A 21,326-nucleotide genomic window follows, 5' to 3' on the forward strand; every position below is an offset into this window, starting at 1 on the left:
TAAGGACCACACTGTCCATACTTCTCATGCTACACCACACAGAGGCCTGGATAACAGAGACACTTTACTCCCTTTAGGTGACTGCTTCGCTCTACCACTACGGACACGACGGGAACTTCCTCTGATCTACAGCCACTCTTCTTTGTCTGCTTGCTTTTCAATACAGCCTTAACAAAGGGGTCAAATCTGTTACTTTTAAGTAGTCATATTTTTATTCTTCAGAACGAAATTCTTCAGCATACTCCAGCAAATCCTATGCTCTGCTCATTTCCAGGAGGTTTAACAGAAACCACATGGCTCACCTTTGGTACTTGGTCGAATGCATCTATTTTGGTTTGTCAGACTATCAGACCAAGCATGGCTATAGCCCAGACTGGTCCTAGCTAACGTTCTGATGGAGATACAGTTGCATCCACCCTCATTTCAGGGGTAAGCAGAGCAGCGACATCCAGCTTTTACAACAGAGTACGCAAACGGCAAGCCCAGTCCTACCCACAAGGGAGACCACAGTACAGTCCTGCCGTCGTTTAGCCCAGGGCGTTTGCAGAAAACAAAAACGACATCTGAATGCTATTGTCTGACCCCTAGATAACAACCACGTTTCTTACTGCTATGGTAAGCCTTCCCCCTTCCCTCACGGACGACTGGTCCAATTCTAAATAATTCCTCCATGAGTATTTCAGACACACGGTCTCATTTCTGGCAGCCTCCCCTATGCTAAATTCTCTCTGGTGCCTGGAACAGCTCCTTATTCCTCCAGCTTGGGCCTTTGAGATGTAAATAGCGTAATCCGACTTCAAGAGGCAAGGAAATATTAGCAGAATTTAATGTAAATATTATATAAATCATCCCAAAATAGCACGGCCACGGGATGAGCCAAAGACACTAACTGAAAGTTAAACAGGCTAAGTAAATATAGACTAAATATATTCCCCTCCTGGAATTGCCGCTGGAATGGATCCAGACAGGAAATAGGTTAAAATGCAGTCTTGTGGCAGTGATATTAAAAAGCCATTGGCCCGTTTGGTGACATTTATAATGAATTTTATGTACTCCATACATTTTTAATACATGCTGAGTTAAATATTATCAAATCTATAAAAAGATTATGGAAAAAATGTCTGGTTTCATATGGGTGGACACTGCCTGAAACTCCGTCTGTGGGTTTTGTGTAAGAGAAGTATTTGAAAGAAAACAAGAAAGGGAAAAATAAAAATCCCCGCACTGCAGTTTTTGAGAACTATTACTTGTCCGTCCAGAGCCTAGAAGTCATCACACATCAAGGCAACAGAACTTCCAGGACACAAACCACAGTGGGGACCAAGGAACAAGATGCACTAATTCCATCCTTTACCCATGCAAATGGAGAAAAATCAATTTGATTGTTTAGCGTGACTTTGCGCAGCTTCTGTTTCAGTGTAGTGCAAGTATAAAAGAACCCTTTTTTGTATGGATGCTTTTGTAGCAGGGTTGTATGATTAATAGCAGTTTTGCTCATAGATAATACAAGATAAAAAGATGCCCTAACTCACCTAGAACAGTCTTGGAATACAGGTGCTTGCATTGATATCCCAAAGACTATTTTTCAGAAAGTGACTTTGTTCAAAATTTTGTCCAAATTACAAACAGAATGGGATTTCCATGCCTCCACTCTCATGCTGTCCCCAAAGACAGCAGTAGGCGTTTACGATCCCTCCACCCCCCGACACTCAGCATGGCTCAGCTACCCAGCAGAATTCAAACCAAAGCTACAGGTAAAGTCCAACACACCCAAAGGGAACCAAAACAGGTCTGGACTAACACAACCCTCAGCTCCTTTAGCTGGATCTGCATTGACATGATTTGTACACTAACATTTTCATTATCAAAGACTGGAATGAGTCCAAGAAGGTGAGTGACTCCTGTTGTGCAATCCCTTTTCACAAAAACTTCTGAAATAGCTGTGGCAAATTAACTAAATTTTTTTTTTTTCTTTTCAGAAACATCCTCAGCCTATGGGGCAGGAGAGGAAAACGACTGCAAAACGCAGGCTCATATCGATCTGTGCCATGTGGCCTCCTTTGCTCCTTACACCAGTTCTTCAGTCTGTGGCAGGGGTGACCAACCAGCCCCTGGACATCTCTGGACTCCTTACGAGGAGTAGTTACGAGGTAAGGGGTTCCTCTGACCAAAGCATGACCCAGAACTACAAGTTCTAAACCCAGTAGCTAAGAGACTTTTAACACATCACCTCAATGTTAACGGAAGGCTGTTCAGTCCCACGTATAAAGCAGCAGGGAGGAAAATGACAGAAGAAAGGTAAAGGAGAATGAGAAATGTGGATGCAGCAAAGTCCCACTTTAGTTTCTTTCTGCCTTCTCACATCACAGATTTTGTTGGCTTTAGTAAACAGTGTCCCAGATGCAGGAGGAGGTATTTGCAAACACCCACCAACCCAGGCTCCCCGTAGTCAGTGGGAAACAGTTTGCCCTCGATGGCAATCAGACCACAGCATCCTCCAGACCAGCTTTTCTCTCCGTATTCCTGGTAAGCGACGAGGCTAATTCATCTCCTCAGTCTACATGTAGCCCTGGTGCTATAAAGGCTGCCCGCAGAGCACCCTGTCAGACTCTTCTTCTCCGAGTCATCATTTGCCATGGGTTCTCAGCAGAGGAGTTTTTACTCAAGTGGCACACAACGACCTGACAAATCGCTATGCTCTTCACCCGGCAAGCGCTGTCCAAGAACCTGACACGTATAACACACGACTGCAGGACCCCTGTACTATTTCAAGACGTGCACACAGGACAGCTCTGGTATCTGTGCACGGCACTGTACTGGCTCCTCTACCAGAGCTCTGGCAGTTACACTGGTACCGGACTCGACCTAACGCATCCCGTCCAGCAGCGTACAAGACGCCGTGAAGTGCTGCATCGGCACATCAGAGGGAGCACACCCATCTCCGCTGCACCATGTAAACACCCTCCCAGGGTCAGTACTGCCCAGCCAGAGTTAATCCTTAAGTACATCCATCCTCTAGGGAAGGGACTGAGCCCTCAATAAAACTCCGTTCACCAGTCCCCAATTCAGACAGCATATGGCAGTGCCAAAATGTGGTAAAATATGACTTTGGCTTAATTTGCTCCAGGTAAAATACAACAAAGTCAGAAAAGACCTTTCCTGCGGTAAGGTTTACAAGTTGAAAACATAACAGACAGGTTTTTCCCTTGACTGAGAATGTTGGCCTTGGACAACCCATAAACCACCAACTCCTCTTCACTTTAACAAGCAAACCAGCAGATCACCCTTGTCCTCCACTCCTGTCTGCCACACAGCTCATAGCAAACTACTGCCACTGCCCAGAGGACGTTCTTGTCACCAAGATAAAGAGCAGCACTGGTCTGCTGTGGACCATCAGCCCCCAGAGCTGGATGGCCATGGCAGAGGAGCTCGCTAACTCACCTGCTGCCCATGTCGGCTTCCACCAGACCATCCACCATCCTCAGGTAACAGCAGCACAGCTCCAAGGAGGAATTCAGGAGAAGGTCTCCTGGGGGAGTGCATTAGCTTGTGCTTAAATGTCAACCTCCTCTTAGAAGTGCTGGGCCCACAGCTGTAGTAATTTAAGCTCTAATTCCTACAAAAGAACCTAGAGAGGCACCTCCCGGCTTTACGCTGCTTCTGGAGCCTGGTATTGGCTTCTCCATGCCCCTGCTCCAGCTCCTGTGGTTGTTCAGAAGCAGCTGAGGAGTGGGAGGGCATCTGGGAACCCGGAGTTTGGGAGCCCCCAAGTTTCAGTTCTCTGCTTAGATACTGAGGTGATCTTCAACAGCTCACTGAGCCCTGTGCTGCTTCGTTATCTTTGAAAGGTTGGTCCCAGGTACCCCACAGCAGGGGAGACCCAGGACGGAGCAGAGTTTTATGAAAGTACGCAGGTACACACTGCCCAGTGTAGGAGCGTTTCTATTTGAAGTTGCTTAAGTGGCACCAAAATATACTTCAAGTGTAGTCACCTAAATCTACTGAGGTCAATCCCTGATGTCTGGAACTGTTTCCCATGAATAACTGCTGCTTCGTCACGCAGAAAGGACTGTAAAGCTAAATGTGTTTGTAATTGTGGAGCGGTGGATGGCCATCGAGTCAATAAAAACATCAGAAAGCTTCTGTGATCTGCTCACTTCAGGTCGCACAGTGATTAGCAGAAGTGGGTGGCAGCTGCAGAGACCAAATTCCAGCTTTGCTGCTTGATGCAGGCTTATTTGTTTGGTAACTATCCCACATACTAATTTTTGACATTATCTGCTACTTTTAAGGCAGTTTTGGGATCTCCCCTTTTGTAGATTGGTTCCAGGTCTCACACCAAGAGACTTAAAGGGCAAATACTGCAGCAGAAGTTAAAATTGCCCAGCATCTGAAAATAGGTAAGTAAATCCAGGTGGTGGAAGTGGGTCTTGAAGGAACTAAAGTTCTACTTGACAGGGGGTTAGGAAACACTGCAAGCTTAACGGGAATGATCTCAGTGCAAGCTCTGTGAAACACAGAAGTGAGAGAGTAATTTATTTGGTAAATACAGCTCACGAGTCACTGTCTTGTGTATGTCCCAAGTTTCTGCTCTAGAGAATAGACCTCTTACCTAAACAATGAAATAATAATGTGCATCAGGAATAGCAAGAGCTTTTATTATGGAATTAAAAAAAAAAAAAGCCTTGATTTTTATTTTGTATTTCTGAAACAGAGGAAGCATCAGATCTTTTTACTATTAGGTGTTGCATTGATTTATTTTACTCTGCTTAGGCAAACTTAAGCTGGTTTTCAGGTTTTGATTTCCTATTTATGCCGCTTGCTTTTCAGGTATTTCATATTAGATTTCCCTAATATTAGGTATTTCTTTTTAAAGATGGCTTCCATTAAGCACCTTCTAAGTTAAATCCAGCAGAATGATATGCTTTGAGACACAGCAAAATTGAAGAGTGTGATAATCAGTCATTAAAATCTAATTTCTCCTTTATCTGGGCTTGCTGCATTCAGTAACATTACAATTTAGCCTTATGCCACGAAACCACAGGCTTACTTTTTATGTAAAAATCTGCCTCATTTTGCCAAAACACTGAATTTCAAAATTAGAATTGATTAATTTGAAGACTGTTTCTACAGGATGGAGATTGAAGACTTGCTTTCAGAGCACTGAAATGAGAATATTTTGCCATTAGCTTCAGTGGTCAGACTAAGTCAGTAACAAAAATAACTCTTCATCAACACATTTCCCACAACAGCTTTTGGTGCCAGATAGTGCTTTATACTGAGTGCCTAGAATGACCAACAGCAGAACTCCTTTATATATAGATCTCTTAAAACTATTGTGAAGTGACCAGGGAACCAGAAGAGCAAGGGAGAAGCAAACACAGGAAGTAATGAAGTTCTGTTTTTTTGTTTTGTTGGTTTGTTTGGTTTTTTTTTAAAAGTTACCTTCTGCCTAAGAATCAAATATAGCCACAAAACCAGAATGAAAAACATTGTTTCTTCTCCCTTACGTGTTAAGCTTTCCATGAAGTCTTTAATCAAAAAGACTCAGGCCTAAACCAGATGTGTACCTCATTGTTGGAACTCCATCTAAAACCTAGCACCAGTTCTCTCCAGAGATCACCTCCGACACAGGGAAAGGTGCAATTCATCACAACTCAGCTTGACTTTATCTGCAAACCAGCCAGAAGTGCATGCTCAGTGGGATTTTTTCACCATCAACAAACGCTCCGGTTGAGCCAAGAGATGTTTCCAAAGGCTGACGCCTGAACCACTGGGCAGGGACCAGCACTGACTAAAACCTGGCCACTCTGTTCCCAGCTCTGCCACTGATACCACATAAACTGGGGCAAGCCAGTTCCCATGGGTGTCCAAGGCAAACTAGGGCTTGTAAGCTCCTTGTGACTGGCTTATACAGAAACAAATACTATGCATCCCTGATTACTGCTGAATCAAACAAATGAAGTGCATCAGTTTAAGTTCTTCAGAACTGCCCCGAACCATTCAGTATAAGCTGTTACTCTATTAGGTCTGTTTTCATATGTGTGAGTGCTGGGAAAAGGAATCTGAACAGAGTAATGATGTCACACACAAACTTCTGGAGCACTCAGGTGTTCTCAGAAATGTACATAACACCATGAAACACCACATGGGATATGTAAGCTGCTTTAATAATAATAAATTTATTAAGTGGCAAGAAGCCACTCTGCTTTGTAAACCGATTTTACTCAATCACAGTCCATCTATTTTTTTCCTCATTTAACATGAATACATTCTGTAATTTGTATGTGAAAGATTTACATAGAGATATGTTCTGGACCACTCTCGCTGATTTTACTGGTCAGAAAAATATTAAACATGCGGAAACAGCACCTTATTAAAACTATAGGCCTTTTCTCATTACATCTCCTTTGCTGCTAAGCTAAACTGTCATTGAATAAGCCAAGTCTACAGAGGTTTTTTCCCTTGTCCTGTGTTCTGAGATGTAGTGGGGCCTGCAGAAATGTCTGATAAAACCTCACGTATAATAATTAATTCAGAAGGCTTTGTAAGCAATAGCTGCAGTTGCTTCTTCAGACTAGAGAGAGCTTCTCATGCATTAATGCACTCAGTTAGGTTTTGTGAGGAGCTCAGAGGAGGATGTGCCCTCTTCCTGATACAGTTACTTGAGCCTGGACTCTGCACCACTGATACTGTTCAGCAACTGTGTGCACCAATAATTTAAAAAAAAACAGGAAATCAGGCTGTTTTTATCAGAAATAAGTAATAAATCGTATCATGATAGTTAAAAAAAAATGGCAATTTCTGATGTGTGACATTTTCATTGTTTGAGAATGAATCAGTGCAAAGTGAGGTAACCCATGCACCCCGTCACTTCGGGCTGGGGCGCATTAAACCAGGCGCCGCCTTTTGGAATCCCTCTCCATATCTTCAGCGGGAGAGTCTCCATTGCACCCAAGAGGGGACACCATGTTTAGCAAAGGGTCTTCAGATGCCCCTCCAAATAGGGACAGCAACAAAGCCACACCATAGCCAGTAGCTCGTTCACCCTAGGAAAAAAAAAACAACAAACCACACAACATTTCACACTTCAGATTGTATAATTTGAATCTAGTTTTACTTTACCTACTCACTCAAATGCAGTGATGGAACATGGCCACAGCGAATACTTGGGGTCTCTGGCAGGCCTGGTCAGCTTGTGCTTCTGTATCCTTACCTCTATCGGAATCTGTCCCAGTTAGGTCAAGCCAACACATTGGTTGATTCACATAAGCACAGAGCTCGCACTGACTTGAGGGTGCATTTATGCTAGCATTGTTCAGGGCAGGGAATGTTCCATCCAGCGTGAGCATGGACTTGGGAGTATGAGCTGAGTAACTCAGGTTTGGAAAAAAAAAAAAAAACCAAAAAAACCCCAACCCACGAAAAGGAGACAGTGGGGAGTAAATTGGCTTGGTTTTAGGAAAAAAGAATATACGCAAGTTCCATCAAAGGGAGGAGGGGAAACACCCAAGAGGAAACAAATGTGTTCTCTGCTGCAGGTCAGCAGGCAGGATGATGAGCTCTGGTCAATCATCTTAACACAGTATGGGTAAAAATGGAAGGCTAGGATTATTGCCATGAACAGAAAGCAGGCAAGTTGTCAAAGTTTACAACAATAAAGATGTTGCTAATTAAAGCGACCGTTAGAATAATTAAAACCAAAATATTCAAATACGAACAGACAAAGCTACCAAAACAAGGAAATTCCCAACACAGATGAAGAGTCAATGCTTTTCAAAAGAACTCTTCTCCACTTAATTCTCTCACTTTAAATTTGATGGCACAGAATTCAGAGTATCTGCAGGCACCAGCAGTTTTCTTTACCCAGCTTGCTTGCCCAGGAAAGCGTCAGAATTCATACGAACATACTCACTGCATGAACAGGTGCAGCAATATCTATATGGACCCAGACTCCAGGCCAGTCGAAGCCAATGTGAGAAGCAATGAAGAGCCCAGCACAGGAGCTTGGAGTATTGTCTCGGTCCTGTAGAAATAATAAAAACACAGTTGGTCTTGCAGGAAAAGTAAATGTCAATGTTTTATTCTTGGAGACAGAAGAGACAGTTGTGTAAGTCTAGTTCAAAGCTTAATGAATGGCCCTAAAACACAGTCTTGCAAACCAACTATACTGTAAATCCTTTGACTTAATCCCTGGTAGCAGTCTGACCCTGCTCAACTCCTCTTCTGTTCAAGCTCCTTTCTGCAATGTTTTTGGAACCAAACTGCACACTGTAACTCTCAAACACAGCAAAAGCTGCTACAGCAATTCCCGAGGCCTCTGTCCTCAACTTCCTCGCTTCTTCAGTCCCAGATACTGTCTCTGCTGGTTATACATGATCTGAGGAATACCTTACTTCTTAAAAGGTCTCCATCCAGGAATTTGGCATTCATCTTAAGGTCATGTTTAAAAGGCAAGCAACCCAAAGATATCTTAGCAGCAGGCTACCCCATTTAAAATTGACATTAAATATCAGTGTAGTGACATACAGCCTGCAAAATCCCCAAGTAAAAGACCCTGAAGACCGTAATTATATTGCCCATTTCTAAAAGATTACAGCCCACATACAAAGAGCTTTCAGACAGCTATCAACAGGCCAGCACATTATCTAGAAAACACACATTTTTATGCGATAAATGAAATTTAAAAGGAAAAAAAGAAGTAAATCTTACTGCCACAGAGTTCTTCATATCAGCTACAGCAGAGGTAAATTCACTGAAGTGGAGCTCAGGGCAATACACAAGAGGATGGACCAAGTCTCCACAGTTCCTGCCAGCTTTAACACAAGCCTTTTCCCACTCTTCATTATTGGTAAGGACAGCAGCATGATACTTTCCTGTAGCAATTCCCTAGTGAGATACAAGACAAAATCAGGAACGAATAATCTTAACTGTGCTGGGTAGGATAATTCTGTACTACTCCATCTCAGCATTAACAGCTACTTTTCATTTAACAAAACCACCAAGATAAAAACGTCTCAAAACTACTCCACAAGAAGTTAGTGCAGACAAAGACATTGTAGCTACTGTTGAATCTTTTAAAATTTCTGAAAATCTATTCTGCAGTGAAATAGTCTGCATTTGTCTGGCCTATTCAAACCACTGCCCCACAAAAATATTTCTTTATAGTTACTGAGCAAGCAAACTATATCACTTCACAATTATTTATCCTTAGAAACAAAATGAAATCAGCAATTAATTATAAATAAAACATCTAACACACACACAGGATACCCCAGCAATGTGTGTCAATCACACCAACAGTCTGAATGCAACATCCTCATTCACTGGAAAGGTTGCTTCCTACCAAATATACAAAACACAGAAGCCACCATTACACCAGTTTTCCAGGTGGACAATGATGGGAAACTTTCAAGGATTGATGTTTACACCAATGCATGCAACATTCATGCTTTTAAAATGTGCCACCATTTCTCCTCCTGATATGAAGACCAATTCATTCTCTAGAAAGTTAAACCACAAGAACCACTGCTTATCAATATAACCTTCTATAAAACAGGAATAGATTTCAAAAAAATAATAGCATTAAATTTGTACCCTTGTATCATTCTGTGTATGACTTACAATGTAAGCCATTTTATGGACAAGAAAATTCCTCATCACTATCATCAAATCAGTTCTGCTAATTATAAAGCTACCGAACTGCAAACATTGAGTTCTGGATTGCTTATATCAGCTGCTGCCATTGGAAGAATACCATTTTTTCTTTAAGTATGCAAAAAGCAAAGAAGTTGCATAAAGAACAGAAAAAACCCTGCTTGAGTAATACAGTTATAAACGTAACACATTCATGGCACATGTCATGTGCGCAGAGGATTACAGTTTACTGGGGCTGCTGTTGGCAACTTTCTCCTGCACAAGTTTAGGAAGCCATCATCAAGCACAACAGTTCATGGTATCTACTTGTCCCCAAAGACTAGCGAGACAGAGGGAAAGAAGTATATAATGCAGACAGCAGAAGGATGCACCCCCTGTCTGGTAGCAGTTCTGTGTCAGTACCTGAGCTCCAGTAAGAGTGGCCATATCAAGAATGATATCAGCTCCAAGATCTTTGCATGCATAAGCTACTCCATCAGCCAGTATCAGTCTACCTTCTGCATCAGTGTTATTAATTTCCACAGTTCTAGGAAGAAGAGAGGGAATTTAATACAACAGTGCTTCAGGCTGGAAGTTAAGTCTCATCTGTCTGGACAAGAATACTGGATGAGAATGCAGACTCAAACCTGATGTGCTTTCTTATTTGACTCTGCAAGTCTGTATGGCTGCTTACTCCCCAGCTGCAAGCATCCAGACAGAGCACACACGGGAAAGGGTTATAATCGTACTGTCCCCATGGCTGGGTCTCCTTGTTGGGCCTGTATAAAGCCGAGCATGTAGAGCTGGGATTTTACAAATTACTGCCATACAAAGAGGTATCATACTCTGCTTAAAACAAGAAGAGATTCTTATACAATGGTAGCCTGCCTCTGCAACTGAGACAATACAGACTATAAATGGACATGGAAAATTGGTTAACACCTAAACCTTAGTGCTTTAAGGAAACTTCAGCTCATGATGTACAATATGTATTTTGATGTGTATTTACATACCCAACAGGAAACTCAAAGCACACTTAAAACTCACTACTATGGCTCTCTGAAGTACTATTATCAATATTTAGGGAAGCTGATGAGGGACAGGTTCACAAGCTGCATTGTACTCAGATAAACAGAATTAAAGATGGTGTTTCCTCTCAATGTTTCTGTGAAAAGGATAGATAAAATCTTACTTTCCAGAGTAAAGAACATGAATGTCATCAGGTCTTGTTGCACGTGGTCCGACTGCATTCTCAGCCAAACAAAAAACAGCATGAAGATTGTCTTTAAAACCCTGCAACAACCATAAGAGAGAAATGGCTTTTGATTCACATCGAGCTAATTTATTGGGACTGAAATCAACCAGGGATTATGACTTCTTGACAGCAATGTGACCAATTACATGGGAAATCTGTGAGGAATGTCTTATATTTTGAAGCTGAGGCCAAGAGCTATAGGAAGTGGGCAAGGAGGTAATATCTAACACTGGTTTTAGAGTTCTCACTGGAGAGTGAATAAAAGCCTATATGCATGTGACAGACAAATGGGAAAGGGCTCTAGAAAGCCCTGGTCAATTAAGCAGCAATGAATACAATCTCCTCTCAGTGGCAAGGTATCCAAATTAAAACATCTTTTATATGCAGCATGCAGATGCTCTGATTCCCTGAGAAGAGCACGTTCAGCTCTCTACAGCCAGCTCCGGTAAGATCTTCACAAGCACAACTCCAAAGCCCACTAAAAACAGGCTCACTAAACCAAACCCTAGAGTCACTGAACTACAGTACCCCTGGATGAAAATCAGCAGAATACATCTCCGAAGATGCGACGCTTTGCTCATCTAATTTTAATACAACTCTAACATTAGACTCACAATAGAGATCACAAACAACACGTCCGGACTGTGTAAGTAGCCTTCACCTTTTGTAGCCACAAAAGAAAGATCCAAGCAACGGATGCTTTCAATGTGACAATTACAAAGGTTTACAAGAGGACATTACACAGCCAGTCAGGATGCTTGGATTATTTTCCAAACCCTGTATTTTCCACTGCTTTTATTTAGCCTCCAATAACAACAAATATACAACTGGAGCCATTTGAGAAACTGAGCTCCTTCCCATCATTTCTGACACACTGGGAAAGGGCCTACAGTAATAGTGGAAAATGACTGAAATCATAAATGCTAACATGCAGCCATTTGTGAACTGTATACTTTCCCTAAAAACCCAACCCAGGTGAACAGACTCCATCTCTGAGTTTTGTTGGAAAGTAACTTTGATCATGGCAATCTGGGAACATGGTGGAGCTCCATGTCTCAGCAGATCTGCCAGCTGCCAACACCACAGCTTGCTGCCCTTCAGCATCCAACCTGCACCACAGGTCAGATACACGCTACCAGGAACTATTGTCTCTCTTGCCAGGTAAAACCAGAAATATCCATGGCTAAGACAAATTTGGGCAGTTTTTTTTTGAGGGGGAGGGCAGGGTGGGCATTTGTTGCTGTTTTTAATGTATCGTTCCTGCTGGGAGGCACATAGCATTTTCAAACTCTTCCTCCCCCTCGCCTCTGCCCCCCCTTAGCCTCTTCTCTTCTGGCATATCCTATTCTGGTTTACTTTGGTTTAAAATCAAGTGCTTATATGGTTATGGATGATATTTCAAAATGTATGATGATTTTGTTATTTATACAATGGCTGTATTGTGTGGAGGGATCCTAGGAACAGAAAGGGAGACAGCAGCATTTAACAAATAAAAACACAGCTCCTCCTCAATTGGGTTAGCTAGCCTTAAAAAAAAAAATCAAACTCCTAGGGAAACCAGGGTCAGTTTTACTGTTAATCTCTTGACAAGAGTCCGTAGCTCAAGAAATCTGGACTTGCTGAATCAGCTCATGTTCTGAAGTCTAAAGGGCAAATGCATCAATCAAAACCTTTCAAAATAATGGGCAGCATCTAGAAGCTAAAGTAACTTTGCATTTTTCAGTCCAGCCACTGGGCAAACAGCATTGTTGAGGAGATAACCTTCCATCTATGACCCTTTGCTCTTCCAGGACAGTCTGTGCAGCAAAACCCTCGCTCTATTCACAGTCTCTCACTGGACTGCACCAAATTTTCCTCCTTGGAAGACGTGGTTAATCTACTGTCAAAAAGTGAAAACCCGCTTCCAGTATCAGTTGCCTTTTTCTGAATCTCATTCTGTCTGTAGCTCTTCAAAAGCAGGATTCACTATGTTAACCTGCAGGATCAAGAAGGATTTCAAAAATTTAAGTGAACATTTTTCTCTTTTCCCTTGTGTTGGAAAGCTCACAACGGATGAAATCTATCTTTCTGGGAAAAATCACTCGCTTCATTTTGCTATCCAAAGCTTTCTTAAATCACGCTGTAAAACTGTTGAACAGCATGTAGGCAGATATTTTCTCAAGATGGATAATAACCTCTGCCCTTCTTCCCACTGAGCTTTCTATCCAACACACATTTCCAACTTCAGTCTCTGTGACAAAGCATAGCTAATTTAAACCTCTTCCAGCTTTATATTATTCTTAAGAACATTAAAAAAAAAAGAGTCTTGAAACAGTAACAATGACAAATTCTTTCCACTCCCTATACGAATACAGGGATTTCATTAACAGGTCTTATATGAAATTGTAAAATTAAGCAGTGAGATTGTTCATTTGTTTTTTACATATTAAGGCACAGATTTCTTGTAAGGTATGACAGCTTCTTCAGGCTCAGTTCGTCCAAACATATCACTGCCAGTTTATTCATTGTTACAATAATCCATGTGAAATGACAGATCACTCACGTTTACACCTACGGTGATTGTGACTGCAACTTCTTTCGGTGCAGATAATTACACACAAAACTACTGTGGAAACAAGGGCTGAATCACCAACAGAACACACCACATCCATGGCTTTCCCAGACTCTCTCAAAGCACTGTATAAGTTCTAGCTCTTGTCCCTTGCAGACATGTGATCTAACTTTCTGAAGGATTTAGTTATGGAAAGTTAGCCTAAGATGCAGCTCACAAATCTGTTTTCAATTTTAAGTCTCCGCAAATAACTGTGAAGTTTACAATCTTCCCACATCTAACATGCTGCTAGGGCCAAGGCACAGAGCTAAACTGTTCAGAAACGGGAATTTGGCACCGATCATCCCCTGGACAAAGCTTCCATCAGATCTATGCATTAAGCTGCAGCAGTAAATGTTCTTTGAACTTTGGATACTCCTTGGAGGCAATAGCTGCTCTGTCAGCAAGACTCAGTCACCGGATTTGTGGAGAGGGCAGAGTTTTATTGGCAGCGGCCACTTCTTTTCCCTAGTTCATATTGTTAAAGCACAATACGCATTTTTTTAAATCTTCATATTTTAATACCCAGCTTCTTCTCAGCTCCCCTACTACTTTCTGACCACAGCAGCAAACCAACAAGCAGGCCCTGATGAGACTAGAGCTGCTGCTTCCCCAGTAGGTTAATATTAGAACTGGAACAGGATTTGGAATACGGACAGACTTCGTATCTCAGTCACTCATTCCCTTCTTTGCTAAGGGGACGACAGCTGCCCCAAAGCCCACAGTTTAAACAAAATCAGCATTGGATAACTCAAGTATGAATCTGATTCAAGGAACTAGAAATCACTGAGTCTGCAGAACAAATCTCGAAATTCAAGAAAGACTCTTGAAAAAAAATTAGCACTCAAGGAATTTCTCACAATTCTCAAGATCCTGGTAAAGATTTGAAATATTTTCCTGAAATAGCAGAAAAAGCAGAGTGGCTCAAGATCATCACCAATAGCAGAGGCAGGTCAGAACTTCGGGATTAGACTGGCCCCCATATCTGGGAATATATCCAAAAGCCAGACTGCTCCTTGGCAATGCTGGGACACATCATATCAATGAACACATTCTACTTACTTGCTTTACAGTGGCTTTGAAGGCACCCAAAATAGCAGCTGCTCCACCACAGTCTCGTTTCATTCCAGGCATAGTAGTCTGTTTAAACAGAACCATAGAAATTTTTTTCCTTTAAAAGAGAATTTCACAGTAATGCCTGCTAAAACTAGTGTTTCTGATGCTTCTGTAACTCTGATCTTGACAGTGCTCAGCTGTAACAGAAACATTGAACACATGCATCCGCTTATTGGTGGATCTTGCCTTAGAACTGGAAAATACTAAATATCTGCTGCTACTTTGTTAGAAAGAGAAGAGAAAAAAGTCATTTACAAGATTCATACTGAGGTCAACTCAAATGGGTTTTGGATCTATCTCCAAAACCAGAAATTAAACATCTTTGTTTCTAGCTTTCTCCCAGCAGTGGGCAATACTTAAAAGGGCAAAATATCAGGTAGCTATTTAACCGCTCTGTAAAGCGTTCCTTGAATCCTATTTGATCTTCTCCCCTGATAGTTTGTGTCCATATGAATGACAGTAGAGCCAACTGTTTACTCAAATAAATACACTTTGGTTTCCTACATATATTAACTGAATTATTTCCATCAGAAAACAACACTGTAAGCAAAGGCAGCAGAAGAACAAGTGTTTATGTACCTTTCCCTTAATGCTGAGTCCTCCAGTGTCATACACAATACCTTTGCCCACCCATGCAATGGTCTGTGTAGCACCATCTGGAGTGTGACTGAGAACTGCTAGGGCTGGAGGATGCAGAGCTGCCTTGCCAACTCCGTAAATACCTGGAAAATAGAGAATTAAACGACTCATGAAGAAGAAAGACTGTGGGGAGCAACCTGTGGCCATTTTCTGTGAAACATCTTGGAAGACTATGGGCAATAAAACCGTTTCAAAAACGTGCAAGTAAACCATTACAAAGGAGATGGCAAAACATTCCAATTAACTGCCAGGAAAAAAGCTGAATTTTCAACAAGATATACCTCCAAAGCCTCTCTCTTTCAGCTCCTCATCTCGAATAATGGTAGGAGTAATCCCAAGATCCTTGCCAACTTTTTTGATTTCCTTAATCGTTAAGAGAAAAAGGACATTGTCAGTCAGTCATCAGAAGGACACACCTGTGTCTTTCCACACATATGTGTGCCCATTTAAGGGTTTTGTGTGATTTTTGCATGCATACACATACAAACATTCACAATTTTAGGAGCGGTGCTGGTTTTCCAATGGTCTAATGCCACTGAGACATTCTTGATTTACTATGCCATGAAATACAAATTTGACCTTTAAGCTCCGCCAGTGAAAGAAATCTTCAGAGGTAAAAGCCAGCTGTTCACTCTATTGGATCATGATGCAATAGGACAGGAATATATTCATTCTCAACAGCTTTCCAGATCTTTATGATAAAACTCATCTGGAAACATGACAACTTCTGTCCCATAATTTCAGAAACTCTTATCGTCATCAGGCTTAAGACAACACCAGCACTGGCAAAGAAGCCCGTGGCATGAATGAATCAAGCACACATGTCTTCTGACTCCCAGTGCCTTACCCCAAGCTGTACTCTCTGTCTCCTTCCAACTTAGCAAAGTTCTATGAAACATTAAAGGCCAAAGAAACAGCCTCAGCATCCTTGGACAAGTTCTTTGATGTACTTCCCACTGCTGACATGCAGGTTTTGCTAAGAGATAGCAACACTAGCTCTTCATTACTGTAGTCTAGACTTGCAATTAGTAACTCTTACTCATCAGGTGCGCTACCTACCTCCAGGAAGTTATCTGTGTTCATCTCATTGCATGGGGTGTCCACAATTCGAGCAGCCAGCCTGACTCCTTCTGTAGCACTTGCCAGGCACTATGAAAAGAAGTGAGGACACCTGAGAACTGGCCTTGGTTTGGCTGGTTTTCTACACAGCTTTGCATTTAGTTCTATGAGGCCTACACCAGATGTGTGGTTCCTCTGGAGCACACTAATGCTTAACTGCAACTGATCACAGGCAGTTGTACAGTATTAAATAGTGTCAACCAAGCTCATCATTATTTTTTGTATGTGTGAAGCTTAAGTTATTTTTCCCTGTGCTCTAATTTCTAAGCAACTGTATTCCTTCCCACAGTGAACTGATACTGCAAAATTAGCAGCCTTCTCCACTATCAAAGGGAGACAAAGGTGGCAATGTGAGGTGGAGGAAAGAAAGATAAGAGGAAGGCAATTCAGGAAGTCACAATGAGCTTGTAGGATGCTCGGGATGGAAACCTGCAGAAACTACATAATCTACAACATAGGAAACCACAGAGTGTACATATGGCAGGCAGAGTGGCTGAGTGCAATAAAGGTTACTACCATAAGACATTCTGTATGACAGGCCCATAGGGAATGTGGAATATTGCATGTTTGTGCAAAACATGCATGCATTTGTTTCCTCATTCCTGTGCCAAAATGGACTGACCCTCACCTGGACTGAGTAAAAACCTATCTAAGCAAGAGTGGACAGAATCAAAATGGTTGACAGCGAGCATGCCAAGGCTCTTTCCTTAAAGAAGGATCCTCCTGGCAAAAAGGACAATGAGGGCACCAGACAGTAAGCTTCAACTTCTAACTCCTATGAATCAACAACTTGAAACAAAAAGACTAGGTGGAAGGAAACTTTGCCTAAGCTTTCCAGTAGCCACACTACACTGAAGACCACACACAGCAGATGAGTGAGTCAGTATGGGTTTCAAATGAACCTGATGTGTTGGATAATCATTCGTGCTGACGTATCTGAAGTTTGGCTTGGCCAGACTGGCCTCAGGACTACATTCTGTATCCCAGCAGACTCATAAACCTTGGCTTGCTTTGGAATGCTGCCCGATTCCCTACAATTACTTTTGATTGCTTTAACTCCCCTAAAGGGATAAGGACCTCCTCAGGAGCCAGGGTAGGTTTGGAGTGATTCACCGTTAGGGCCATGCAGGTAAATGGAGGTGTTCTAACCCAAAGGCCAAGTCCAAGGGAAACGATATGACTTAGAGAAATAAGCTGTGCCTGGGTTTGGCTTCCAGGGTACTCAAGAGGATGTGGATAACGGCAGCCTTTAATAAGTGCCTTGTAAAACTATGACAGTCCCTGCTAATCCTCACCATAAAACATCCTGGACAATGCAGTAGGTGCAAAATACAACAACATCCCAAGGGAGAGGTTTAGCTCAAAAAAAAAAAAAAAAAATCCTACCACATGCCTCTTCCATGCTCTACATTAGCTGTCTGCTGCTGGTTGAATTTAAGGGGTGAAAACTTAGCTTGGAGGAAGCCAGTAATAGTTTTGGCACTGACATCAAGGGGAAGAACAGGAGGTAGAAATCATTTCAGCTTTGTTTTTAAGTTATAAATAACCCAACTGATTTGGAATCTACCTGTCTGAAGGAACTATTTTTGACTCCAGTTATGCTTTTTCTGATTTGGGGCATGGAAAAAGAGAGTGATCAACAGTTGTACTCATAGCACGTCTGCCTTTGTCACTTTCCTGAAAATTGGTCTGGCATCATTTGCTGTAGTCTAACCAGTTCACACAGTAAGGAGAAAGTATGGAGGAAAAGATACTGAAAGAAAAAAAAATACCTTAAAGCTGCAATTCTGTGAATTTCAGATGCAGCAACACCGTAACTTCTGCCAAATCCATTGCCAAAATTTTTAAGGCATTTGTATAACCTCGCTGACTGACCAGCTACGTGAGCGTCCATCCGTACTGAGGCACAGAACCTGGAGCACTGACCAGGAGGTTGCCTAACACCTCAGGTGCAAACCTTGGAATAGCTTTTAAGTTAGGATCTTGAAGAGGAATGACCTAGCATAGTAGAAGTTACCCGATGTGGAGTTTCCTCTCTGTAACACTCAGATGCAAGTCTTTGACTATCTGCTATTGAAAGACAACTTAGACATATTTAACTGTTACATATAGCGCATCTCCAAGCTGTATCATTTCTTGGGGTCTTGTTTCTGGCTATAGGTCTGCTAGAAAAACTCAGCCAAAGAGGTACATCAGACAGAAACAGCAGAGGCTATATGTGATCCCAGAATAAGCAAATTTTAGTGACTTCACTGTGATATTCACCTGCATAGCCACATACATATTTTGCCTGGGTAAAACGAAGCAAGAAGCCCACACACTGAAGGCAATGTAATATTAAAAGCTAAAAATACATTACCTGTGTCTATGATAAACATGAGAAAGGAAACATTTTCTTCGTGCTATTTGTTTGGTGTTTTCCACCCTGAAATCTAAGTTCCGAATAACATCTTCAGCCTTTGCTGCAGTAATATGTTCAATAGTTCTACTCACAGGTGCTGTGAACTGATCAAGGAACTTTGACCTAGGATAATTTATTACTTTAGATGCAACACCTATGCCACATGTAGCCTAACAGACGTATTTGTGCATGCACCAAACCGAAGGAAAAAAAAAAAAATACTCAGGGAATAATGGAAAAAACTGATGACAGAAAAACCCAAATTCTTACTTTAAGTGTTGCCACTTCTATTGGTCCATTGTTTTGTCCAACCAGGAAAAACTCTACTGTTACAGTTTTCTTCTCTGTGCGTCTCGATGCACTGGACCGATGCGTGAACAACGGGAAAGCCCTGGCCAATGCACAAGCAGAAGCGAAGACTTCAGACCGCTCACAGACCATCTGAAACACCAGCCAGAAGACAAACAAGTCAGACAACATTAGGGATGTGGAAGACTACATTTAAAAGGATCTGTTAGCTGTAATATTACCGGTAAAGAAGGGGGAAAAAAAAAGGGGGTGGGTGGGAAATAACTGATGTCTGAATCAAGACACACTTAAGTTTTGCATGGATGGAGTAGCAGTACAAACAGCACCACAATGAACTGGTTCAGTTCGTTTCCCATATGGAAATGAATTACATTGCTGGACTTGACTGTGTGGGAATTAGTACATCCTTATAAGGGAGCTGGAATGCTTTAATTATACTGATGCAATTAACACAGGTTAGCCTACAGATCAAGACCAAAAAAAAGCATGGGAACCATCAGTATGTCTACAAAACAAATGAAACAAAGAGAGAAATAGTATGAGAATGTGGCTAATATTAACCCAAAAGCTTTTTAACATGTAGACTATTTTTCTGAAGTTCATTACAGAAATCACCAATGGAAAGCAATTTTAGCTAAATATTTTCAAAGTCGACTGTAAGGGAAAAAAAATTAAGTAGACTTATTACTCTCGTCAATAAGTTTTCCAAGTGAAGAGTGTAACAAGTTTTTATTACTGACACAGACTGTATGAGTCTTTTCTAACAATCTAGAAATCTGAATTAATCTGGAGAAGCCATAGAAACAAATAACAAATTCATCAGGCTCATACAGAAGATGACCAAAGCAGTCCAAGAGCTTGCCCTGCAAAGGACCCACACTGGAACATTTAGTTTGCATTAAGACTTTTAAAACTCATTGAATAACACAAACAAGGCACCTTAAATGGGTTATGGAATACAGATGTAGTACCCTGCATGCAGGCTACGTCAATCTTCTAAAACATGTGCTAATGTCATAAATCCCAGTTCGAAAAAAGTCACTACCGGTTCCCTTTGCATGGACATTCCTAGTTGAAGACAATCCATACACATCCAGCCTTAATTGCCTCCAACTGCTTGAGCATGCATAAGCTATTATAGTCTGGTCTTGTTTACGCGTCAGTGCAAAACCACTTAGAAATGTCAGTATAATTATATCAGTAAAACTTGCCCACCTCCGGTCTCCTTGGATACAGCTAAAATCCTGAAAAGTCGAGAAAATACCAGACTAGACATTTCACCAGAAGCATTTTCAAACAGCCACTTACAACAATACATCTGTTGACACCTCCTGGAAGGCAATTTCTAACCAGGCGGGTGATGAACTGAGCTGCAGATGGACTATTGTGCCGGCTGACCCTGGAAGGCAAAGCGGCCACAGTGGCATAATTCAGGTAGAGCGGGCAGCTGTCGGTGGGGTTTGGATTCAGAGTGCTTAAAGCGGATTGCCATATCTGGGGAGAAAAGAAGAATTTAAAGACAAAGAACTGTATCAGACTTTTCTTTCAATCTCATTCCCACTATATTTAGGCACTCTTTAGCTGCAGGATCTTAGGTGTTGGAAACAAAGAAATTGTGTGCACACTTTCAAATGCAATAACCTCTAGAGTGAAAAGAAACAGGAAATATGGCAAACCTGTTTATTAACCAGAAAATACAAACGTACTTTCCATTACAAGCATCTCTTTTAAGCCATATGAATTGAAATTTAAAAACCACACCATTTAGTGCAAAGGCTGCTTCAGAGCTTTTTTAAGTCGAGACAGTTTTCCCAGCGATAAACAGACGGATTGATTTACTAGTCCCGAGTTATTGATTCACACAGCATTTTAATTAAAAACAAACAAACAAACAAAAAAGAAGGCTAAACATTTTCATAAGAGACTCGGGAGTTCACCAGAAGAACCTGCCAAACATCTAGCGCCCCAAAAGCCGCGATGCAAAGCACACATCATTTTACCACAAGCCATCACCACCGCCCAAGTAAACAGGTCCGCATCCCCCAGCGCAGGGGCTGAGGGCAGGGCAGGGGGACGCGCTCCCATCTCGCTCGCCCTCTGCGGGGAGCCAGGCTCAGCCTCCCGCTCGCCATCTGGCACCCGAGAGCGCGCGTTTCAGCAATCACGTTAATTGCAGACATCCCCGCGTCACCTCAGAGGAGGGCAAAGCACTTTCCACCCATGGAGGTGGCGGGCACAAGGGGTGTGGGAGCGAAGCCGCG

At 41.9% G+C, this 21,326-nt stretch overlaps 1 protein-coding gene across 1 annotated transcript; it reads right to left on the bottom strand.

Annotated features, from left to right (window-relative positions):
* Positions 1-6,149: 6,149 nt before the first annotated feature.
* On the bottom strand, positions 6,150-20,559 carry NPEPL1 (aminopeptidase-like 1; the record flags this gene model as incomplete). Its single annotated transcript, XM_009709001.1, has 11 exons — positions 6,150-7,049; positions 7,916-8,026; positions 8,713-8,889; positions 10,060-10,183; positions 10,829-10,929; positions 14,544-14,621; positions 15,177-15,319; positions 15,518-15,599; positions 16,296-16,385; positions 19,027-19,197; positions 20,374-20,559. Coding segments are annotated over 11 exons (1,422 nt in total), but the record flags the coding sequence as incomplete, so codon positions are not given.
* Between the last annotated feature and the right edge of the window lie 767 nt (positions 20,560-21,326).

This window comes from Cariama cristata, unplaced genomic scaffold (genome assembly GCF_000690535.1).
Source record: "Cariama cristata isolate BGI_N322 unplaced genomic scaffold, ASM69053v1 scaffold15911, whole genome shotgun sequence".
Classification (NCBI taxonomy): Eukaryota; Metazoa; Chordata; class Aves; order Cariamiformes; family Cariamidae; genus Cariama; species Cariama cristata.